The following is a 19,349-nucleotide window of genomic DNA, read 5'->3' as shown; positions in this document are numbered from 1 at the left end:
TTTTCTCCAGGCAGAATGTTCAGTGACATCAATATTCTTACTGGCCTCTAGAAAGTCCCACAGCCAGTTGTTTCACTCGTTTACAGAGCTGCTTGAGTTTCAGAAAAACCCAAACAAGGGGCCCTTGTGCAGGAGGGCAGCTATCCAGGACGGCTGCCACGACCAAGAGTTATTGGAGGCATTTGGCCGAGCAAGGACAGAGTCTCTGTGCCTGCTGTGTCCTTCCTGCCCTGTTTTTCTCCTCTCTGCTGTTGCAGTTGGCAGGAATTTGCAGTTTCTGGCAAGTAGCAGAAAACCCAGTCTTTGCCATTGCTCCCTAACTGTGGCAGATGCTGATTCTCTTTAGATTTCTTTACATTTAGGTATTACTGTAACTTTCAGCAGCATAAACATAAAGACACCCTACCCTACCACCAAAGCTCCCACTCTCCCCCTCGAAAACCAAACTCTAACCACTGACATACACAGTCTGCATGGTCAATCCATGACTCAAGTCTCACAAAAAAGTACTGAAGACTATTCTCCTTACGGAATTTCTCAAGAGTCCAGAGTCTCCAAGACAGTCACCACAACCCTGAACCAGGGGAGTGGCTGATTTGTAAGGATAGTCAATTCTGAAGGCATAGTCATACAGAAAACTCCTTCTGTGTTGCAGGGACCCATTTCTTCCTCAAGATTTTAACCCTTGTATCTGCCTCCGCCTCTCCCCCAGCACTCTGGCAAGGAACTATTTGGCTGCTGAGTTTCTGTAGCATGCTGCATCTTGGTGCTTTAGCAGCTCTGTTACAGGATATTAAAGCCTGTCATTGTCCTGCCCCACATGTCCCAGATGCAGACCTTTATTATTTACCCTTCCCAAAGACACAATCTTGAACAAGAGAAAAAATTCAATTCTACCTCATTTTAATTAGTATTTTGGTGAATATACAAAAACAAAGAATGAAGGCAGATGGCAAATATCAGGACCTGAACCAGTATATCTTTGGAAAAGGCTTCGCCTTCTAACACTCTACAGAGGAGCACATTTCTCACAAAACATTTAACTACTGAAGCATTCACAAGGAAAGACACCAGCTCAGTATTGGCCAAAGTAAACAGCCTTTATTGAACTCAATGAAAACTGCAAGCACTGATGCAAGGACTGGGTTTGGTTCAGTTATCTCCTTGCTTGCAATTTTCTCACAAGCGTTACTCACTGCCATTATTTGCCTTTTGTCCTACCTGATCCAGGGATGTGGAAGGGGAATGACATAGGGGGTGTGACCATTTACACACAGGTAGCTGAAGCAAGAAGCACAAGAAACCAGGAGCATGAGCCACCTTTACAAAGGCAACTACAGCACAGAACTCCTTGTATTCTGCATGAATTCTAGCCCGTAGATATATGAAATCTTGTGCGAAGTATGTAACAGCTTTTTTGAAGGAGTTGCTTGTTAGCAAGTGGAGCTTTTCCTGGACTGGCACTTCTGAAGGTAGGAGCACATGCAGTAGTTTCATCAGGGACAGGAGGTAGGCTTACATATAGGCAGCATATTGCTGAGGAGTGAGCTAGCCTTTTATTGGGCTTGACTAGCAACAGACCTTTCATCTGTGACGCGTTTTTATTGCTGACACACTTAAATGCCCAGAGAATCTGCCTTATTCTAAGGCTAGGGTGACAGAGACCAGCAAGAGAAGTTGAACAGTAAAATATAATAGAGAAGTCTGCAGTCTTCTCCCTTGCAGCATCTGTCCTTGTTGGTCACGGGAGGTTACAGTTTTGCTCACATAGCCCTTGCTGAAGCATTATAATTTAAATTCAAACTAATTTTAGAGACACATTTTCCTGGAGCAAGTGCATATGGACATTTTCTTTTCTGATGTCATCAGAGAACAAATCAGATCGCTTTTTTTCTCATCTTATGCTCCAGGATTTCTTGCACAGTGAAAGAAGGATTGTGCCTCAGCCAGGAGGCATTCAGACTGCAGAACAAGGGGCAAAGCCGGGCCAAGAAGATTCTTTTCTGCAGTCATCAGTTCTTTGCATCAAGTTTTTGGAGGGGCAAAAGTATATATGGGAGAGGTAGTGGGAAAACTTCAATCCTCCATGGCCTGAGGAGAATGGAGTGGGAGATAAACAAATGCAGTTTCACACGGCTCTTCAGGACAGCACAGAGAACACCAGGCCTTCAGTATTCAATTCCACTCCAATAGAACATGGTGCCAAGGAGGACGCAGAACTGGAATGACAACACTATTAAGTTTCTCTGCCCCCCATATCCTGCTCTCCACCTCTCCCCCAGCCCCATTTAATCCTACTGGTAGGAGGGAGCAACAGTAATTCTTGAAAAGCAAAGACTGTTCAGGCAGAGGAAGCTTAAAGTTTTTTTTTTCTGCACAGTAACTGTACAGTAAAGAAAGAAGATATGTGCAGCTATAACTGTTTGACTGTATCACTCATCTCACTGGGGTTATCTGTCATGAAGCTGCTGAACCCTGAGTACTGAATATACTCATACAAAATCCTCAAACTACAAACTGAATTATCTATCATCATGAACCAATACCCTTCACAAAGAAGGATCTGCAAGTTGTGTTTGCTGTGTTGTATTGCTGAGATGGCAGAAGCTCACAGCAGCCCATGGCAGGCTGGAAGGCCATCTAGTTCCTCACCTCTGGAAGCCAGAATGGAGGGGAACTTGTAAATGTAGCCCTGAGTGGAGCAGGCTACAGGCAGATTTGTGATGAATGAATGACGATAATCCATGGACATTTTGAATGCGTCAGTCCTTTCATCCACCTCCACCCAACTGGGTGTGGAATAGCAAGAAAAGAGAAGAGGAAATAAAGGCAAATATTAAATACTTACAATCCAGCAGAGGATGGCAAAGCCAAACCAGGCAACACCCCAGGCATGTGTGTTCACTGGCCCAGAAATAGCGTCATAACAACCCTGAAAGACAACCGGGAATGACTCAACACCAGCCCTGAGCCTGCACTGCAAGGTGACAAACCTATCCACCCCTGAGAGAGGCTGAGGTGGCATGGTGGCATGCTCCTCTCCTACTGCAATTTAGGTAGCTCAGAGGGTCTCATAAAACCAAGCTAGAGCTACAGTGCTTATTGACAACTTGCAGATTACCTACCTGTTTCTGGCTCCAAATACAAAGTAGACCCATCTCAAACTCTTCAAGGACAACTTGCTGTGCCATCCACTTGCCAAGTACACTTAGATAACCAAACACAATTCTGTTGACACAGAATTGACCTCCAGAATCAAGAAGCTGCAGGCAAATTTGGAAGCTTGAATGCCTTCTAGAAATGCAAGCTAGTGCAGAAGCTGATGCTCATGACCCAGCAACCTGGTGTATAGGACGTGATGGTCTACTGAAAAGTTCCTCCTTGAGAAGACCTGCTGATTTGCTCTCTCATGTTGTATACACTCATCTTTGGGCTAAGCTTGATTTAGCTACTGTCCATCATGTTAGAAATGTAACTTCTTACAAGTGGCTTGGGAAATTTCTCTCTCCATCAGCCTTTATCCTAAAAAAATTCCTGTCCTGTGTTTAGCAACATGGCAAGCACTCTACAGGCATTCCGTCTCCTCCAGAAAGCTTTTGAACACCTGTAGCTTACAGTGAAGGAGAAAGGCTATTCATGGTCTCTTTCCCTTCCAGCAAGGTGCTTTTGACTGACATGTGCTAACTGAAGAAAGCAGAGATGACCTTACATTGCTGTTATAGTAGCCAGGCACTCCAAGTTTGCAGCCATCGAGGCTGACGGGAAGCCCTTGTGCATCCAGGACGCAGCACGTTCGTGGCCAGGGGTAGTCGGCGTCGCTGTGTGTGAGGCGGAAGGCAGACTGGTACTCCTGCCAGTCAGAGGGGCCCTTCACCCCACAGCAATGGTTCTGCAGGGACAGAGAAGGGAAGGGTCTTTGTGGGCCCAGGTCACAGCCCTGCACACGTCAGGACACTGCTTGGGCACTAATCACAGATTTATGGGAGAGATCTTTGAAGCGCCTGCCTTTGACAGTCTGCTGTCCGATAAACGAGCTAAAGGGGGAGTGTGTCAGAACTTTCTTAAGGTTCAAGGCTGATGCCATCCTCTTTCTTATTGAGCAGCCCCAAGGAGGACTTGAAATTCCAGGCTTGCAGAGCATTTAGTAATTAGTGACTTTTCAGTGTTATTACCTGAAGCATGAGTTCATCCCATGCCTTTGTGACCTCACTGTCACTGTTATTGGCCGGCTCTGACTTCTGATATCTGTCCAGCATCTGCTTCAGGAAGAGTTCTGGAGTGAGCTACAGAAAGAAACCCAAAAAAACACAACAGAGAAAAATGCAGAAACTATGTAAATAAGTGGCCATGTAAAGCAAATACAGGGTTATTTGGGGGAGGATTTGTTTTCTTGTTTCAGTGTCCTGCTGGAGAACAGGAATGTTGCTTCTCCTCTGGTTTTACACATGAGAATAAAGAACAGGATTTGAGGAGCAGAAGCAACAAAAATGAAGATCTCAAGCAGGCACTACTAGATGTAGATCACAAGAGCTGTGCAGAAGCTATGGATTGCATTTGGTATGTTGGAACTAAAGCACCACAAATAATTTCCCTCCCCACAGTATCTCCAATAATCCACGTAATCTTTCCCTCACCAGTAACACTGCCTGGGGCAACGCTGAAGATTTGTCTTCTCTGTGTATGATAGAATAATCAGTTTGTAGCTGAAAGACTAAACACTGTATTGATGATTCAACTAACCCACGCTATTATTTCCTTAACTACAAGGTTGTAAACATTTTAAAATGTTAAAAATAACAAAACTGTGTTAGAGAGAACAAAGTTATTTCTTTGATTAGAATAATGATGTTGGAGTTTTTCTTTATGGGGTTGTCTTCTGCTCAGCAGTAGGCCTGTGAGCTTACTCTGTATTACCACATTTAGTGTGTGATAAAGGATTTTACACTGAACAGGATGACTGTGTGCCCTAGAACTTGTGTTTCCCAGCGCAGCTAAAGGATTATGTGAGGAAAGAAATACTCACAGAGTCTCGGTGAGTCGCTGCTGTGATGCAAGAAGCCATTTCAAATGCAAAAGTGATCAGCATCAGAATGATATACTGTGGGAGAAAGAGAGCAGAATTAGTTCTTGGAGAAACAGTTCAGCATTTTTTTCAAGATTAAGCTGGAAACCCTGCTTGATGCAAAGGTGGCCAGGCTATCATATTCCCTCCCACCCAGCCTGAATGCTCTTGTAGCTTTTCCCTGTGCTTGTTTCAATTTGTAATCTGCTTTCTTGAAGGTAAATGACTGGAATTGTTCTCCATCTCACAGACAAGATTTCATCAGAACCTCATGGCATTAAGACTCCCCTGCCTCCACGGAAAATATTTTTTCCTTTTATTTGTTGCATCTAACTGACAACCTATGTTTGTGTCATGTGTCCTCCTTTCACTGCTACTTACCAGCTATAAGCTTTTCACCGGGAAGCTGTTCACTCCTAGCAGGACAGATTGTATGTTGGGGAAAGGGATGATGCAGCTTAGGGCATCATTGAGATCCCCCTGATTTTTCACCATCCAATTTCCTGAACACTCTTATACTGTGAGCAAAGATCCTTCATAAAAACAGATTCCAAGGGTCACCTCTCATAATCTCTTTTTCTTTTCCCTTTCCAGCATAATCCCTTTCCGTATTTTCTTTGGAGCTCCCATGTATCTGTTCCTCCATTATGTTTTATAATGCTCTTTTCTGATTTAAGGCATTTTTTTCCTACTTACCCCAGCTTCTGTCCCTTGTCCTCTCTCATGTATCCTAAGCCAGAGCCTTGGGTTTCAGCCAAGATACCAAAATTCAGAGGTAAGGGAATTCTATTTCCTCAGCTGTTTGCTGACATATTCCCCAGCCCAAGAGTTCAGATCTCTGAGTGCCTCTTGTCTAAAAGAGACACTCTGCAACCCCACAGTAATCCACGAGAGAGCTCATTTCAGTTTTCATCTCTACCCTTCATTAATGCAAGTACCAATTAAGTTTTGCCACTGCCAAACTAAACAACTAAGTAAGACGTTATACAGAGATTTGTCCACATCTTAACATTGTCCTTGGCTTATCCAAAGCTCTGTCCCCACCCCTGTAATTTCTGCCTGCCTGCTGATGTCTTATGTTCTTGATTGCACCCATATTTGTTATCCTGACACTTATTAATGCCTTGTACAGAAGTCACTACTTATCAACTCCTAAAGTGAACAGTGTATGACAGCTGAAAAGCAGTAAGGGGTGGGGAGAAACAAGGATCTAAACCACATCCCAGCTATATGTGATTGCACAAGTGCTCCTGCATTGCTTCAGGGCAAGGTCAGTGTCAAGTCAGTCAAACCTTCACTGTGGCTACCTCCATTATTTCCCTCAGCCTGGTTTGGGAGCTTCTCGTGCATGAGTCTTCACAGGAGTCACTCTCTGGGACACCACAGCCATGATCAAGAAGAACTTTTGGCTCCTTATCAGTATAAAAGCTGTCTTTGTTCACTGGTTGATTCCCAAGGTGACCAGGGACACTAAGGCAGTGTTTGTTCTGTTTGGCAGCAGTAGGAAGGGCAAATTTTGCTACACTTACCACCAGCAGCAAGGTCCTGCTGGCCTTAATGACTGCAATGATGCCAAGGATAGACAGAGCAAAGAGTGCAAGGCCGACAAAGATGCCGATCCATGCAGCAGCGTTGATGTCACCGTTTTCTGTGGCCTTCAGCAGAGGGTTGAGACCGTGGGGGTTAGACACAAAGTAGATACACTCTGCTGTCAGGGCAATGCCACACATCTGGGAAGCACAAGAAACCCATTAGTTCAAGGTTCCCCAAAGAAATAGCAAAGATAGAAACAGGTGTAGACTGCTTTTCTTTCCTTCGACTTCCTGGCAAGTGAGAGCTACCCAACCTCTCCTCTGCCCAGCTTTACAATCTCTTGTATTGGGACTGCTCAGAAGATTTCAATTCTCACCCAGCCTTGATCTGAGATGGCAGGCTTACGACATGAGGATGTTAAGAAAGAATTCCATCACTATGGAGGGAGGTGGCAGGAAAAATGTTGGTCTGCTCTTGCTAACAATTCTAAGGTGTTCCCCCTAGCACCCATCTTGGTATTGTGGATCTGCCCCTGCTGTCCCTTTCCCACCCAAATGATCATCTAGGAGAACTCTCCTTATCCTCTTCTTTCATGCTATTTATGCGTGGACTTCACATATGAAGAGGGAGAACTGCTGTTTTAAGAAGCACCATACTGGAGGGAAGCCTCCACCCATACTTGTTCCACTTCACTTACCCCAATGACCACATTCCCAAAGACTAACAGACCCTGCAAGATGTGCATGCAATCATCACTTTTTGCCATCTTTAATTCTTCATGCAACCTAGAAAAAAACAAACATAGTCTTCAGTTAAATCACCGGTACAATAGGCTTCACTCAGAGACAAATTATCCATGAGGAAGACAGACAGAATTTGCCAGCCTGTCTGTACACCTCCCAACTCTTGCTTTATCGTAGTTTCAGAGGAGACCTCCCCAGGTATTAATGTGGTAACTCAAACTCTCCTTGATACTTGAGCTACAGAAGACTGGGACCACTTTGGGGGCAGCTGTTGTCTTCAGCTCCCTTTTGGGTAGGATTTTCATCCTGACACCAGCACTCACAACAACCTCAGCTCATGGTGTGTCATTTCTACCTGGCCAGAAACATTAGCTACATCTGGATGGAGACAAGTTCAGCACTCTCAGCTCACCCCTATTCCAAAGGAGACAGTGTTCCTCCAGGGCACGCTACCCTGGGCCATTTTGACCAGCACCACCATGAGACTGAACCGGTAACCAGGATGCTCCAGCTGTATCCCACACAACATCTACAGCACAGGACTTTGCTAAGAGTAGCTCCATCTCCCACCCGTGCTGCGAATGGGAGCTGAATCCCCCAAGTCAGGTGTCAGGGAGGAAGAGAATGAGGGAGAGGCCAGCTCAGGTTGAAGTTGGCTCATGGGAGCCAGGCCAAGTAGTCGGACTGAATTCTTGAGAATGTTATATCCTGCAGTCTAGAGTCAGGTACCCTGCCTCAAATTCATCCCCTTACAGAGAGATCAGCATAAAGGCATCAGTCAGAGGTGTGAGACCTCCTGGAGAAAGAAGCTTGGACACTAAAGTCCACCAAGTTTTTCTTTCAAAGGGATGGAGCACATGTGTATGGAGAGGGTAAGGGGAAAAAAAAAAAAAAACCAATCCTGAGACAACTGCATTTACCAGGTGGTTAAGAAAATATAAATCAAGAAAGAAAGGCTGCAGTGAACCCAGCTTGAGCAGACAACAGGAAAAACTGCTTGAACGTCCTTCTTCTACCAGAGTACCTGCACTTGTGCCTCTTGGGCCACTGACTTCACAATTCTTCAAACAAGCAGTTGGGAAATATGAACAGACAAAATGAAGGGGAACTTTCTGAGGAACAGAGCATTGTGAGACCTCTCTAACAATGCCACCTCCTGTCTCCTCGGCAGCTGCCCTTTTTGGGGTATGCAGGACTTCCAACAGTGACATATGAAAACCAGGCACTTCCTGACACTCTTTTTGCAGTGGTTTGAGGGTTAGGCATGCAGACATCTCCAGTACTCTCACCATTATATCAGCAGAGTGCCTAAGTATTTCTGTATGATAGTATGTGTAGGAATTTTTAAATAATATGTGGCCATTATTTTGAAGTGGAGAAGAAATTTTTAGTCCCAGCCAGGTGTTTGGAGGCCAGACCCAGTATACATGAAACTGTTTGGCTCTGTATTTGAAAATGGCAGGCTCGTGAGGCCAACCTGGATTTCTGTCCCTGCCAGACTTCCTCACCAGGGTGTCCAGGGCCTGTCTTGCAGGTCAAATCTGAGTCTGAGAAAAGTTCAGCCACGTATTTTATAATACAACACTGCAGAGCCTGCCAAAGCTAAGATAAATCCTGGTCCTCCACTCATCTGAAAGCCGGAGAGACCACTGCCTGGCTCAGGGACCTGTGTGCTGTAAACTCCAGAGACATTAAAAAACCCTTTAGTTATTGCCATCTAAGGGACATCACAAGCCAAGCAGCAGTCCAAAAAGCAAGGAACTCTTCCTGCTTGAACACAGGCACTGGAACTCTGACTGCTACGTGGGAAAGTGGGTCTGCTCCAGTTGCAGTGCATAAAGCAAGGTTGAGTGTGTTACCCTGTTCAGTGTAACAACAGCTCTCACACCTTGTACATGGGCTGTCCATCCAGCCCAAGCTCTTGCCTCTCCACAAGCTGACTTTCTTCCTTCCCTTGGCAGGCAGAACCTGGTTCACTCCTGTCTCCCCCTGGGCAGGTATTATTGCAGCACCACAAGCTGAAGAAAGCAAGCCCCTTCTCTGGGGGGCTCCTATGTCCAGTGGGCTACTATGCGTTTGAGGAAAGCTGGACACGGTCACCACCACAGTATCAGCTGGAAAATGGCAAGTCTCCAGGCAACCTAAGGTTCTGCAGTACCTTAATTAAGTTCAATGGGATTGCAGTGCAGGGGGAAGCAGAGAGGAAAAGGGAAGGAAAAAAGGATTTACTCTAGACCTAAAAGATGCCAGTGTTGCCATATTTCTATGAATTATCCCTCTGCCTCCAAGCGATTGGTGCCAAAAGAATTCATTTCTTGGTGTCCACTTTATTAACCTGTGCCACATGGGTCAACCCCTTGTCTGACCTCTTCTCCCTTACAGATGGTCCAGTATCACCATCAGGGATGAGAGACCAGGCAGGTGCTCCAAGGCCATGAGAACAGCTGGGCAGCTGGAGAGCCAATCCTCCAGCGTGTCCCAGAGGAGAAGCTGTGGGAGATTGGGAGCTTTCCACCTGCTTCTCATGCCTCGGAGATGAGCTGCATTCAGCAAGAATGCAAGAATCGCACAGCACTTGGCACAGATACACGACCACACAGGCAAACTTGGCTGGTGTGCCCGAGGCAGGCTGTGCACAGATGTGTCTCATAGGTACCCCCAGGTGTGACAGTGGTGGGCAGCCCTCCTCCCAACCACCAGGCCAGCAGCCTCTGCCTGTGGACACAAATGTATTTGGAGGTAGAGGAACCTTCTTCTTGGGCTTGTTAAAATTAATTTTATGACCCAAATGCAGTTTCCTGGGGCTTCAGGGAAACCCCTGAGGAAAGTGGAGTTTCAGCTGAAACCATTATCCAAAAGTTCCACATAAGAAGACAGCCAGGTCCCGGAATTTCAGCCCTGACCTGGTGCTCCTAGGCATATCCTAGAAACCTTGCAATTTACATGTGACCTATCTAGGCCTGAGGTATTCAATTATCACTACCACAGTTTTTGCTTCATGCTCTAAGCAGCTTTGGAAAGGTGTCTATTGCTCTCATTGTACCAAAACCCCCTGTGTCCCTACTGAGGCACATACTTCTTATTCTACCTGACATTCTGGTCACAACCAGTACAGCTGGTTGTAACTCCTCTCCCTCTCCCTCTCCCTCTCCCTCTCCCTCTCCCTCTCCCTCTCCCTCTCCCTCTCCCTCTCCCTCTCCCTCTCCCTCTCCCTCTCCCTCTCCCTCTCCTCTCCTCTCACAGGGGTCCAGCTGAGCCTGCCAGAGCCCAGGAGAAGTGGTAGCCTTGCCTCCCCCTGGTACCCCACAAACTGCAAACAATGAATTATTTCCATGCCTTTGAAGCTCTCTTGACCTCCCCTCACTTCCTTTACTCTTAGTATCTCTGAGACCCTCAGCACAACTCTAGGAGATGAAAAGGAAGCTCTTTTCTGCAGAGGCTGGCTTCTGTCCTTGTATTTTAGGTGATAACCTTATGCAGGCTTTGAAAGGATGCTCTTCTGGTAACAATTCCTGGATTCAAATGGGATTTGGAGTCAGTTGAGCGCCCCTCACACACACTGCACTGGTCATTTTTTGAAGCCTCCACACCCTGTTTCTTTAGGCTGGGACAGGATTTCAGCCGCCTTACAGATGAATTCCCGCTTCTTAGGTGACCTTTATGCTATCTCTAGCCAAAAAAAGCCACTGGATAAGAATTCATTTGGCATTGCCCAATACAGACCCAGGTAACATTTTGATTGCCTTGCGTTTTGTGCTAGTTATCAAGCACTTTGACAAAGGGTCCTCCCAAAACATCCCTGTGAGCACGATTTGCTTCTAAGCCCTGCCCCTGGAGGTTTCTCAGCACGGTGGTGGGGCCTGCGGGGGCTTCTCATCACCCCGTGCTACCCGCCTTTCCCTCAGCGTCCCTGCCCAGGGCGTTGCATTCCCATGCCCTGGTGGCAGGAGGCAGAGACAAAGGATGCGTTTGTTTAATGACTCACGGGCTCTGCCCGCCTGGGCTGAAGGGCTCTGCACCACTCGAGCGCAGCTGAGCAAACGCGGCCGCTCGGCAGCAGGATCCTGGTCCCTGCCCCTGCAGCCCTGCGGGGAGGAAGCCTGGGCACCACCCCTCCTGTCCAAGCCCAGCTGGAGAGCATGTTCCTACAGGCAGGAGCAAGATGCCTGGGCTAGCCCTGGGGTGCTGATGGAAGTCATCCAGGTGGAACCGCTGCCAGAGGTGCTGTGCCAAGGCAGTGCCGGTGCCATGGGAAGCCTCCGTGAGCCGCAGACCTGCCCACCCCAAGACCTCCTGTGCACCCCGATGCATCAAGCAATAAACTTACTTTAGGGTTTTTTTTTTTTTTTTTTTTTTTTTTTTTTTAAATTGGCTATAATGGAAAATGCAGCCCCTAAGGACTTAAAAAGAAGGTATTTTCCAAGTGCTTGGGACACCTTGAGAATTACACAGTTTTTAAGAGGATGTAATTTAATATGTTAACGATGAATCGCTTGAACTCCACTGTAAGAAGCCAAATGTTTTACAAATGTCAGTTCATCATTTGTTTACTTATTTTAAAGCAAACATCTCCAGTGGACACAAACCCATGCACTCCTCCTGCCCTGCTGGGCTTTTCCCAATGTTCCATCTCCCCTGAACTGCAGCCACCTCTGACAGAAATCTGCTTGTGTGCTAGGAGTCAACCACACTCAGAAATGGAAGAGGCAGACAGTTATTTTGTGCTACCAGGGGAGAAAAAAAGAGCAAAAAACATAGCTCAGCATCAAGCAGGGGTCACAGACTAATTAAGTTTCATTTTGACGAGATTGCTATGAAATGAAGCCTGTGTGAACAGTGGTGTGGCTGGTAAATCATCGTCAAGCATAATTACCTCAGAAGTAGAGCTGGGAGGTAGGTTTTTCCTCTCTCCTTTATTAGTTCAGCACAGCCAAAACAAGAGGGTTTTTTTTTAACTTTCCTATTTTCACAAGTGAGGGGGAACTACAAGATTTGTCTTCCTCTGCAACAATTTTTCCTTTTTTTTTTTTTTTTTTAACACTCAGATTTACAACAGATTTAATTTTTCCATTCCCTCCTCCCCAGTCTTTAGGAGAAAAATTATGAAACTAATTAAAAGAACCATAGAAAAACACAGCCTGAGGTAAGAAAAATGAAACAGTTAATAATTTCCTGCAGTTAACCTTTTCCAGGTACCAGATTCCCACACACCAAACACAGTCCAGGGACTAAAATAAAAAATATGAAACATAAAAGCTGTCTTTTCTCCTAATAGACACTTACGGCTCACATGCCTCTTTAAGAGGAAGACCATGACCAAAGCAAGGCACTCACCGCTCTCTTCTCGTGATGCTTCCCAGCAGAAATCCCAACCCACCTGCAAAGCTGAAAAGGGCCCTTTCTCCCACCGCTGCTGCTCTTTAAAGAGCCCAAGTTGCTTGAGGAATGTGCTGTGTGATTGGTGGGGTGCCCATCACATGAGGAAAACTTTTTTTCTAGCCAAACCTGTTCCCCAGTCAGTCCTCCTGGGACCGGAGGGTGTCTCTGTGATTCTTAGATCATATCGGAATGTCGTTGTGCTGAAAACACAAAGGTTTAAAGAATTTCCATTATTATACTCTCAAAAGGGTGGATGAGTGAGTCACTCATAGAGGTACTTGAACCTTAAAGAGGATGGGCAAGTTGGAAGGACGTAAATATACAAGGATTGCTGGATCACTGTTTGAACGTAAGTATAAGAAGAATGTACAGAATAGAAAAAGAAAGTAAATTAATTTTAACATTTTCATTTAATTATGTAGCATGTGAAAAATCCAGTGGTTTGGGTTGGATCTATTTTTGTTTTATTCAGCTTGGGATTATTTTTGGAAACAGAAGTGTAAGTGTTGGCTACTCTGCAAGACACTGAATGACATGAAAAGTAGGGAGAATATTCCATTTCCTTGGGCACTCTGGATTTTTCACACAGTCAGTCCTATTAAGATGGAGAGAAGTCAAGCACAGCTATATATACATTAATTGGCCTGTGTTGAACTGAGAACAGCTAAGGCTGAGGAACACTACAGAAAAGGAATGTCTCTCACCTTCCCCTCCCTCCCTCATTCCAGCACAAGTTTGCCAAAAGTCATGATTCCCATTACTGCTGCCTTGAACATGTTTCTGGCAAAAGCACAGGTGGTTGTACTTGTTGTTCTTCATCTGCTGATGCAAAAACCAGCCAAATAAATAAGGGCTTGGGAAGGGTAATGGGAGTTCCATGATGTTAGAGCCCTTCACAAGTAAAAACAAACACAAAAGTAACATGTATATGTCCTATCAGTGGCCATCCTGGCAAATATTTTGTGTGCAATTAGTGAGCAATAGTTCTAAAGTCTTATGGATCTCTTGGTACTTGCAGACAACTGAAGGGAGCTCCTACTCTCCCATGAGATCTGTGTGAGATTTAACCCTGAAGAAAGGACAGTACTTTTGGCATTTCCAGTTTCATGAGGTATCACAGCCATAAGCAAAACAAGACCCAGCCATTGCAGCCAGTCTGATCTAGAGAAAGGGACAAGAAAATAGTCCCTTGGGGTCCTCAAGAATACAGATGCAGATTTGTCTAAACTTAAATGTTTCAGACCTAGTTGCCCACTAATTTTGCTCCCTACAACCCATGCAGTCTTTGGTGCAGTTGCCACCCCATATTTCGGCAATGCTGGGTGGGACCAGATGTTTCACACCAGCTGGTGTCCTGGGCTCTAGGAAGGCAGGCTGCCATCATCATTGTTGGACACTGAGAGCAGGTGGCAGGGGAAAAAGCAGAACATCTATCTCCTGAGCACCACAGCCGGGCTGATCTTGGGGCGGTGATTAGACAAAAGCCTGCCATGGTAAAACACCCCATCACATCTCAGCAGGGAGGAGAAAAGAGGCTCCAACTGTGGAAATACTGTCTTGGGAAAACAAGATGAGGAAAGAGAGAAGAGGGAAGGGGAAGCTGGCAGTGAAATCCATAGTCTTGCCAATCACCAGCACTGAGAGTGGCTGCTGGGAGAGAACCCTGCTGCAGCTGAGGTCTTGCAGCTCTGCAGCCCTGTCCAGGACACTGCAAAAAACTGTTAGAATGAATCCTTGTTTGGGCTGGAAGAATGGGTTATGCTGGACTGGGTGGTGGTCACCCTTCAGCTGCCATCACCATGTGGCTCTCACAGTTTGTTAATCTGGTTTAGAATCTGGGTAAGAACACTTTTTATGATCTCTGGAGAGAAATTTGATATTTAAAAGGAGAGGCTTGGGATGGGGGTTTTGTTTGTTTCTTTGCACCTCTTTCGGTGTGTGCCAACAAGGTCAGACTATGAATTTACATGAATGCCTGTTCAGAGCAGAGGGTCAGACAGACCATGTCTGGGGAGGGAACACAGTGGGGCTGACAAGCCAGTGCTGGGAAGCCCCCATTCCCAAAGGGGTACCTCCAGTGGGGTGCCACTAGCTGTTCTAGCCTCCCCTGTAAAGGACTGTGTCTGTGCCAGCCTACTTCAGATGGACCAACATTTCTGTACAGCCAGACCTATACATATGTGCAAGCTCTTGCACATGTGAAAGGTCCAGACTCCTTAGTGCACACCCCACACAGAACCATATGTGTGTATGTACAGAGGTACAAACCCCTACATGTGTGTGCTTTGTGTATCCAGCCACGGGTCCATATACGTGCACACCTCTGCTGTGAGTAAGTTTAAGGCAAAGTGGGACCTGGGAGTGAAGACATGCTGCCATTTGGGGTTTCATCTGCAGGGACAGTCAGTTGCTGAGGCCACAGCCTGGCCTATTGTCAGATGGAAGTGGAAAACGAAATTTCTCAGGAGATCTATCGGTTATTGCAACATCCTCAGTGGGTGACGAGCAAAGTTAGAACATGCCTGTCACAAAGTAGTATGCAGTGTTTATTCAAAATTGGCATGGAAGGCATGCTGGGGGATGCCCAAAGTTGCTGAAAAAGGCTGATTAGATGTTGTGGTTAGTTCCAGTGTGTTGGTTCCACTCTTGACCTCTAATAATACTTTCCCGCCTTCCTGAATCCTTTGAATTTCTTCTCTTCACAGCATGGAAATTCTGATTTAAGGCTGAGGTAATATGAGAGCGAGGAATTAGGGAGGGAGCAAGCACAGAGAAAGGAAAAGGAGCTTGTGGTCAAAGTAGCAGACTCCCAGGAGTCATCTCTGTGACCCTCTCATGTCATTGTCATGACAGCCATCCATGAGCACGAGGTTCCTGACTGCATTTGCGATGTTGCACAGTAAGATCAAAGCTCACAGTTGAGGGACTGGGCTTAGGAGATCCCTTGCCCCTACCAGTGTGGCTTCAGTGTTGGCCAAGCCCGTGCTCCCGTGCACAGGTTCAGCTTGACACACACTGTCTGTCTGTCCCAGGGAGGGGCCTTTTTTGATGACTGTCCCTCCAGTGTACGGTGGCAAGTTCACAGCAGCAGTGCTGGGAGTGAAGCCAAGCAACCCTGCTGCAGCATGCTGCAGAGGAACTGCCACCTTCCCTGGCAAAGTCCTGACCTCATCAGCTGGGTCAGCGACCTACTCCTTGAGGGCACTGCTCGCAGAGGTCCCAGCCCCAAATCCTGCCACCCAGCTTTGTTCCTGCATTCCCGGGAGGGCTGTGAACAGCTGCTTCCCAGTCCGCAGTTTGACCTTCCTTCCCTGGGCCAGATTTGGGTTTGAGGCTCGTGTCTGCCACCCAAGCCCACCACGTGCCATGGCCAGCAGCCAGCTCCTCCCCAGGGCAGAAGGGAATTCCTAATGGCTGCCTCTTCTCCCATCTCAGTGCATCCGCACAGGGGGTGAGGATGCAGGCGGTGGGGACAGATGTCCACTGTGCCTCTTGGGTTTGCAGCTGGCCTGGCCTCCTGCCAGCCTTGCCTCCTGCCTCCCCAGTTGAGTCGTGTCTTTTGCTACAGCTGCCTCCCCCTTTTGGCAACATTTTTGCCCTTTTTTCCCACTTCTGTACCTCACAGCCTCAAGCGAGAAGAATAACTGTGGGGTGCAGAGAATAAATAAGTGAACACCACCTAGTGAGATGAGGGGAGAGCAACTCTGTCTCTGAAATTGTTTACTAAACAGTGCTGAGTGTGGGGAGACAAATGGCATACCATGAGCAACAACCATGGGCTAATTATAGTGGGTGAGGATAAACCACCCGGCCACTGGGCTGGCCACCCCAGCTAAACCTGCAAACATATAGGCTGAAAAGCAGAACTGTATGTACATATTTAGTATGATGTGGAATGCCATCAGTAACTTCCATCTGAAACCTCAGCTACCTTGGCAAAGAGCATTACAGAGAACACAGATAGAAGCACCTTTGTGATGCTGGTAATCCTGGGGTTTTGCATTTAAGCAATGATTATGGTACTGCATTCCTCATTCCTAAGAAGAGTGCTTATAAGGCACACTCTCAAGGACTGGGGTTTTTTAATATTTTGAGTTAAGAGAAGGATGCACCTTATCTTCGCAATTTTGTAGGGTAGCTTTATTCATGAGCTTATAACCATGTCTGTATTTTGGAATCATTAAAACTTGCAAATTTGGGTGGTTGCATAAAGCCCAAACTACTGGAATCATGAGAGTGCACAAAAATCTGTTCTTTCAGCCTTTCAGAAGAGAATGTTTCTCCTGACATGTGAGCAAGCAGAAAGGACAAACAACTTGGAGAAAGCTGCACTGTCTGGTAAAGAGCTAAGGTCAGGGAGGGAACTGCTTCCCCAGGGAGTTTTGGGCTAGTGCTCATAGTGATATTTGCACGTGTGTGTAAAGGCAGTAACAAATTAAATCTCGGTACTGTCCTGCTAACAATTAGACCAGCTGCTTTTGCTCCCTTCCTCAGTGGTCTCAACCCCAAAGTCTAGAGAAGTAGTGGATTCTTGTAAAGATTAATCTCTATTGGCTGCTACTACTGTTAATAAAGGAGACCATCAGGGTGCCTTCTTGTACTCACTGAGAGAGTTCTGGGCTCTAAATCTGATGCTAAGGACATCTCTTACTCTGCTGACTACAAAGGAAATTTGTAGGAGAGCCTCAACACTTGCCCAAGGCCAATTTCTGCAAAGGAAAATCCAGACTGAAGTATCTGCATCTTAGAGCTGCTGGTCTCACCCAGGTCTTTTAGCAACCCACAGGTCACATTTTTGTACACACAAGAACCAGAAGATAAAATAAGCACGGAAGAGCATGGGAGAACACAGAGGCCAAGCTCTGCCCTGACTCCCCTCCCACCAGCAGGAGTTTCTCCTGGCAGGGAAGGGGAGCCAAGCCCAAGAGTGATGCTCCACAGCCAACACCCTTGATGGCATAAAGGGGCCAGTAAAGGGGACATGGTGTTCTCTTGCATCTCATCTTCAGATGAGGGCAGGCCAGCTCACTCTGAAAAGCAGCCTGGCCACAGGCAACCATAGAATCATAGAATGGTTTGGGTTGGAAGGGACCTTAAAGATCATCCAGTTCTGACCCTCCTGCCCTGGGCAGGGATGCCACTCACTAGACTAAGTTGTTTAGAGCCCCATCCAGCCTGGCCTTGAACACTTCCAGAGATGGGGCATCCACAATTTCTCTGGGCAACCTGTTCTAGTGCTTCACGACTCTCTGAATAAAGAAGTTTTTCCTAACACGTATTCTAAACCTGCCCTCTTTCAGTTTAAAGCTATTGCCTCTTGTCCTATCACTACCTGCTCATATAAAATGTCCATCTCCCTCCTTTTTGTAAGCCCCTTTTAGGTACTGGAAGGCTACAATGAGGTTTCCCCTAAGTCTTCTCCAAGCTGAACTACCTCACCTCTTGCAGCCTGTCTTCATAGGAGAGGAGCTCACAGGGCAGGATCACAGGAGGATAGAAATCTCTCTGTGCCTTGGCAAACAATTGCCTGGGATTTGCAGAGACCTTTGGCAGGAGAAAAGACTTTGAAAAGGCAGAATTTTTCTGTTTGTCTTTTAGACAGCTTCTTTAAAAGGCTGTCCAGGGAAGATCTACTAGAGAGTGTCTCTGTATTGCTCTTGGTTATGAAACCTGGCCTCTGAAAGATTGCATATGTCAGTGTCAATACAGCCATTAGGATGCGGTCCCAGCTCCTGAACTGCCTTGGCACCATGATGGTCCTTTACTACTGTTGGTTCAGTTGAGTTTCCCCTAACAGACTGGGAACAAGCTGTTCTGTCTGGATCTAGTGACTGCATTGTTCTTGCTACACAGTTAAAAACCTCTCCTCCAAAATCCACTCTGGCAGTCATGAGCCATAACATGCTTCAAAGAAGAGATCTTGTTTAGGAACATTTACTGCTTGTTTGCGAGGGGCCAAAGAAAGTTGTTCACATTGATTCCAGCTTATTGTTCAAGGGTGTTTGGGGATACCTCATTCCTCTCAAACCCACTGCTTGCCTCCTCTGCATTAGCTGCATCTGATGCAGGAGGCCACAAAGGGCTGGTAGTGGAGCACTGCCATCTACATATGGTTGCCTGTCAGTACCCAGTTTCCAACACACTTGCTGCAAGCATATGTCTCATTTATCTCAGCATTTCCACCATCCACCTTGCCAGAGGGCTGGAGCACCCAGGAGAAAGAGGGAGGACAGTCAATTAAAGCTGCATCACAAGACTTTTGGCAGCGGGAGGAATGGAGAATAGCAGAGGGGTGTTGGCTGGTGCAACACCGCAATGGAAATAAATAGCACCTGCCTCAGGCGAGTTTATAGTGCTCCCGGGGTGACAGCCTCTGCCTTGGCAAGGGTGTGGTTGATGTCTCACACCGACTCATTGCTTTAACAGAACTGTAGGCACTGTCCAAAGTTCTTCCACTGAAACTCTTTCAAGGTTCCACTACCTAACTGGAAATTTCGCTGAGAAATCTGAGACTCGGACCCTGCTGTGCACCTGGGGTCTGACTCAGCCAAGACTGTACCGAGCTGTACCTGGGTTTCGGTTTCAGGTGGATGACGGAGGAGCTTGTGCTTTAGGCCATCCAGCCCTTATAC

General features: G+C 46.5%; 1 protein-coding gene across 1 annotated transcript; it reads right to left on the bottom strand.

Moving 5' to 3' along the window:
* Positions 1-886: 886 nt before the first annotated feature.
* On the bottom strand, positions 887-12,735 carry UPK1B (uroplakin 1B). Its single transcript, XM_066175270.1, has 8 exons — positions 12,673-12,735; positions 7,293-7,380; positions 6,592-6,792; positions 5,024-5,098; positions 4,173-4,283; positions 3,710-3,889; positions 2,849-2,932; positions 887-2,219 (listed from the first exon to the last, which is right to left on the bottom strand). Exons 2-8 carry the CDS (start codon positions 7,359-7,361, stop codon positions 2,169-2,171), a joined length of 771 nt encoding a protein of 256 aa, XP_066031367.1. The 5' UTR covers positions 7,362-7,380; positions 12,673-12,735; the 3' UTR covers positions 887-2,168.
* Positions 12,736-19,349: the final 6,614 nt, after the last annotated feature.

This window comes from Chamaea fasciata, unplaced genomic scaffold, assembly GCF_029207755.1.
Source record: "Chamaea fasciata isolate MVZ Bird 193981 ecotype frontalis unplaced genomic scaffold, bChaFas1.0.hap1 SCAF_2, whole genome shotgun sequence".
Taxonomy (NCBI): Eukaryota; Metazoa; Chordata; class Aves; order Passeriformes; family Sylviidae; genus Chamaea; species Chamaea fasciata.
This window is presented reverse-complemented; position numbering and strand designations above follow the sequence as displayed.

Coding starts and splice junctions, on each gene's coding strand:
- UPK1B (XM_066175270.1), bottom strand. CDS start 7,361: ATGGCAAAAAGTGATGATTGCATGCACATCTTGCAGGGTCTGTTAGTC. Junction 4,284..5,023: donor CAGCGACTCACCGAGACTCT/GTGAGTATTTCT, acceptor TTCTTTCTGTAG/CTCACTCCAGAACTCTTCCT. Junction 3,890..4,172: donor GGGATGAACTCATGCTTCAG/GTAATAACACTG, acceptor CTGTCCCTGCAG/AACCATTGCTGTGGGGTGAA.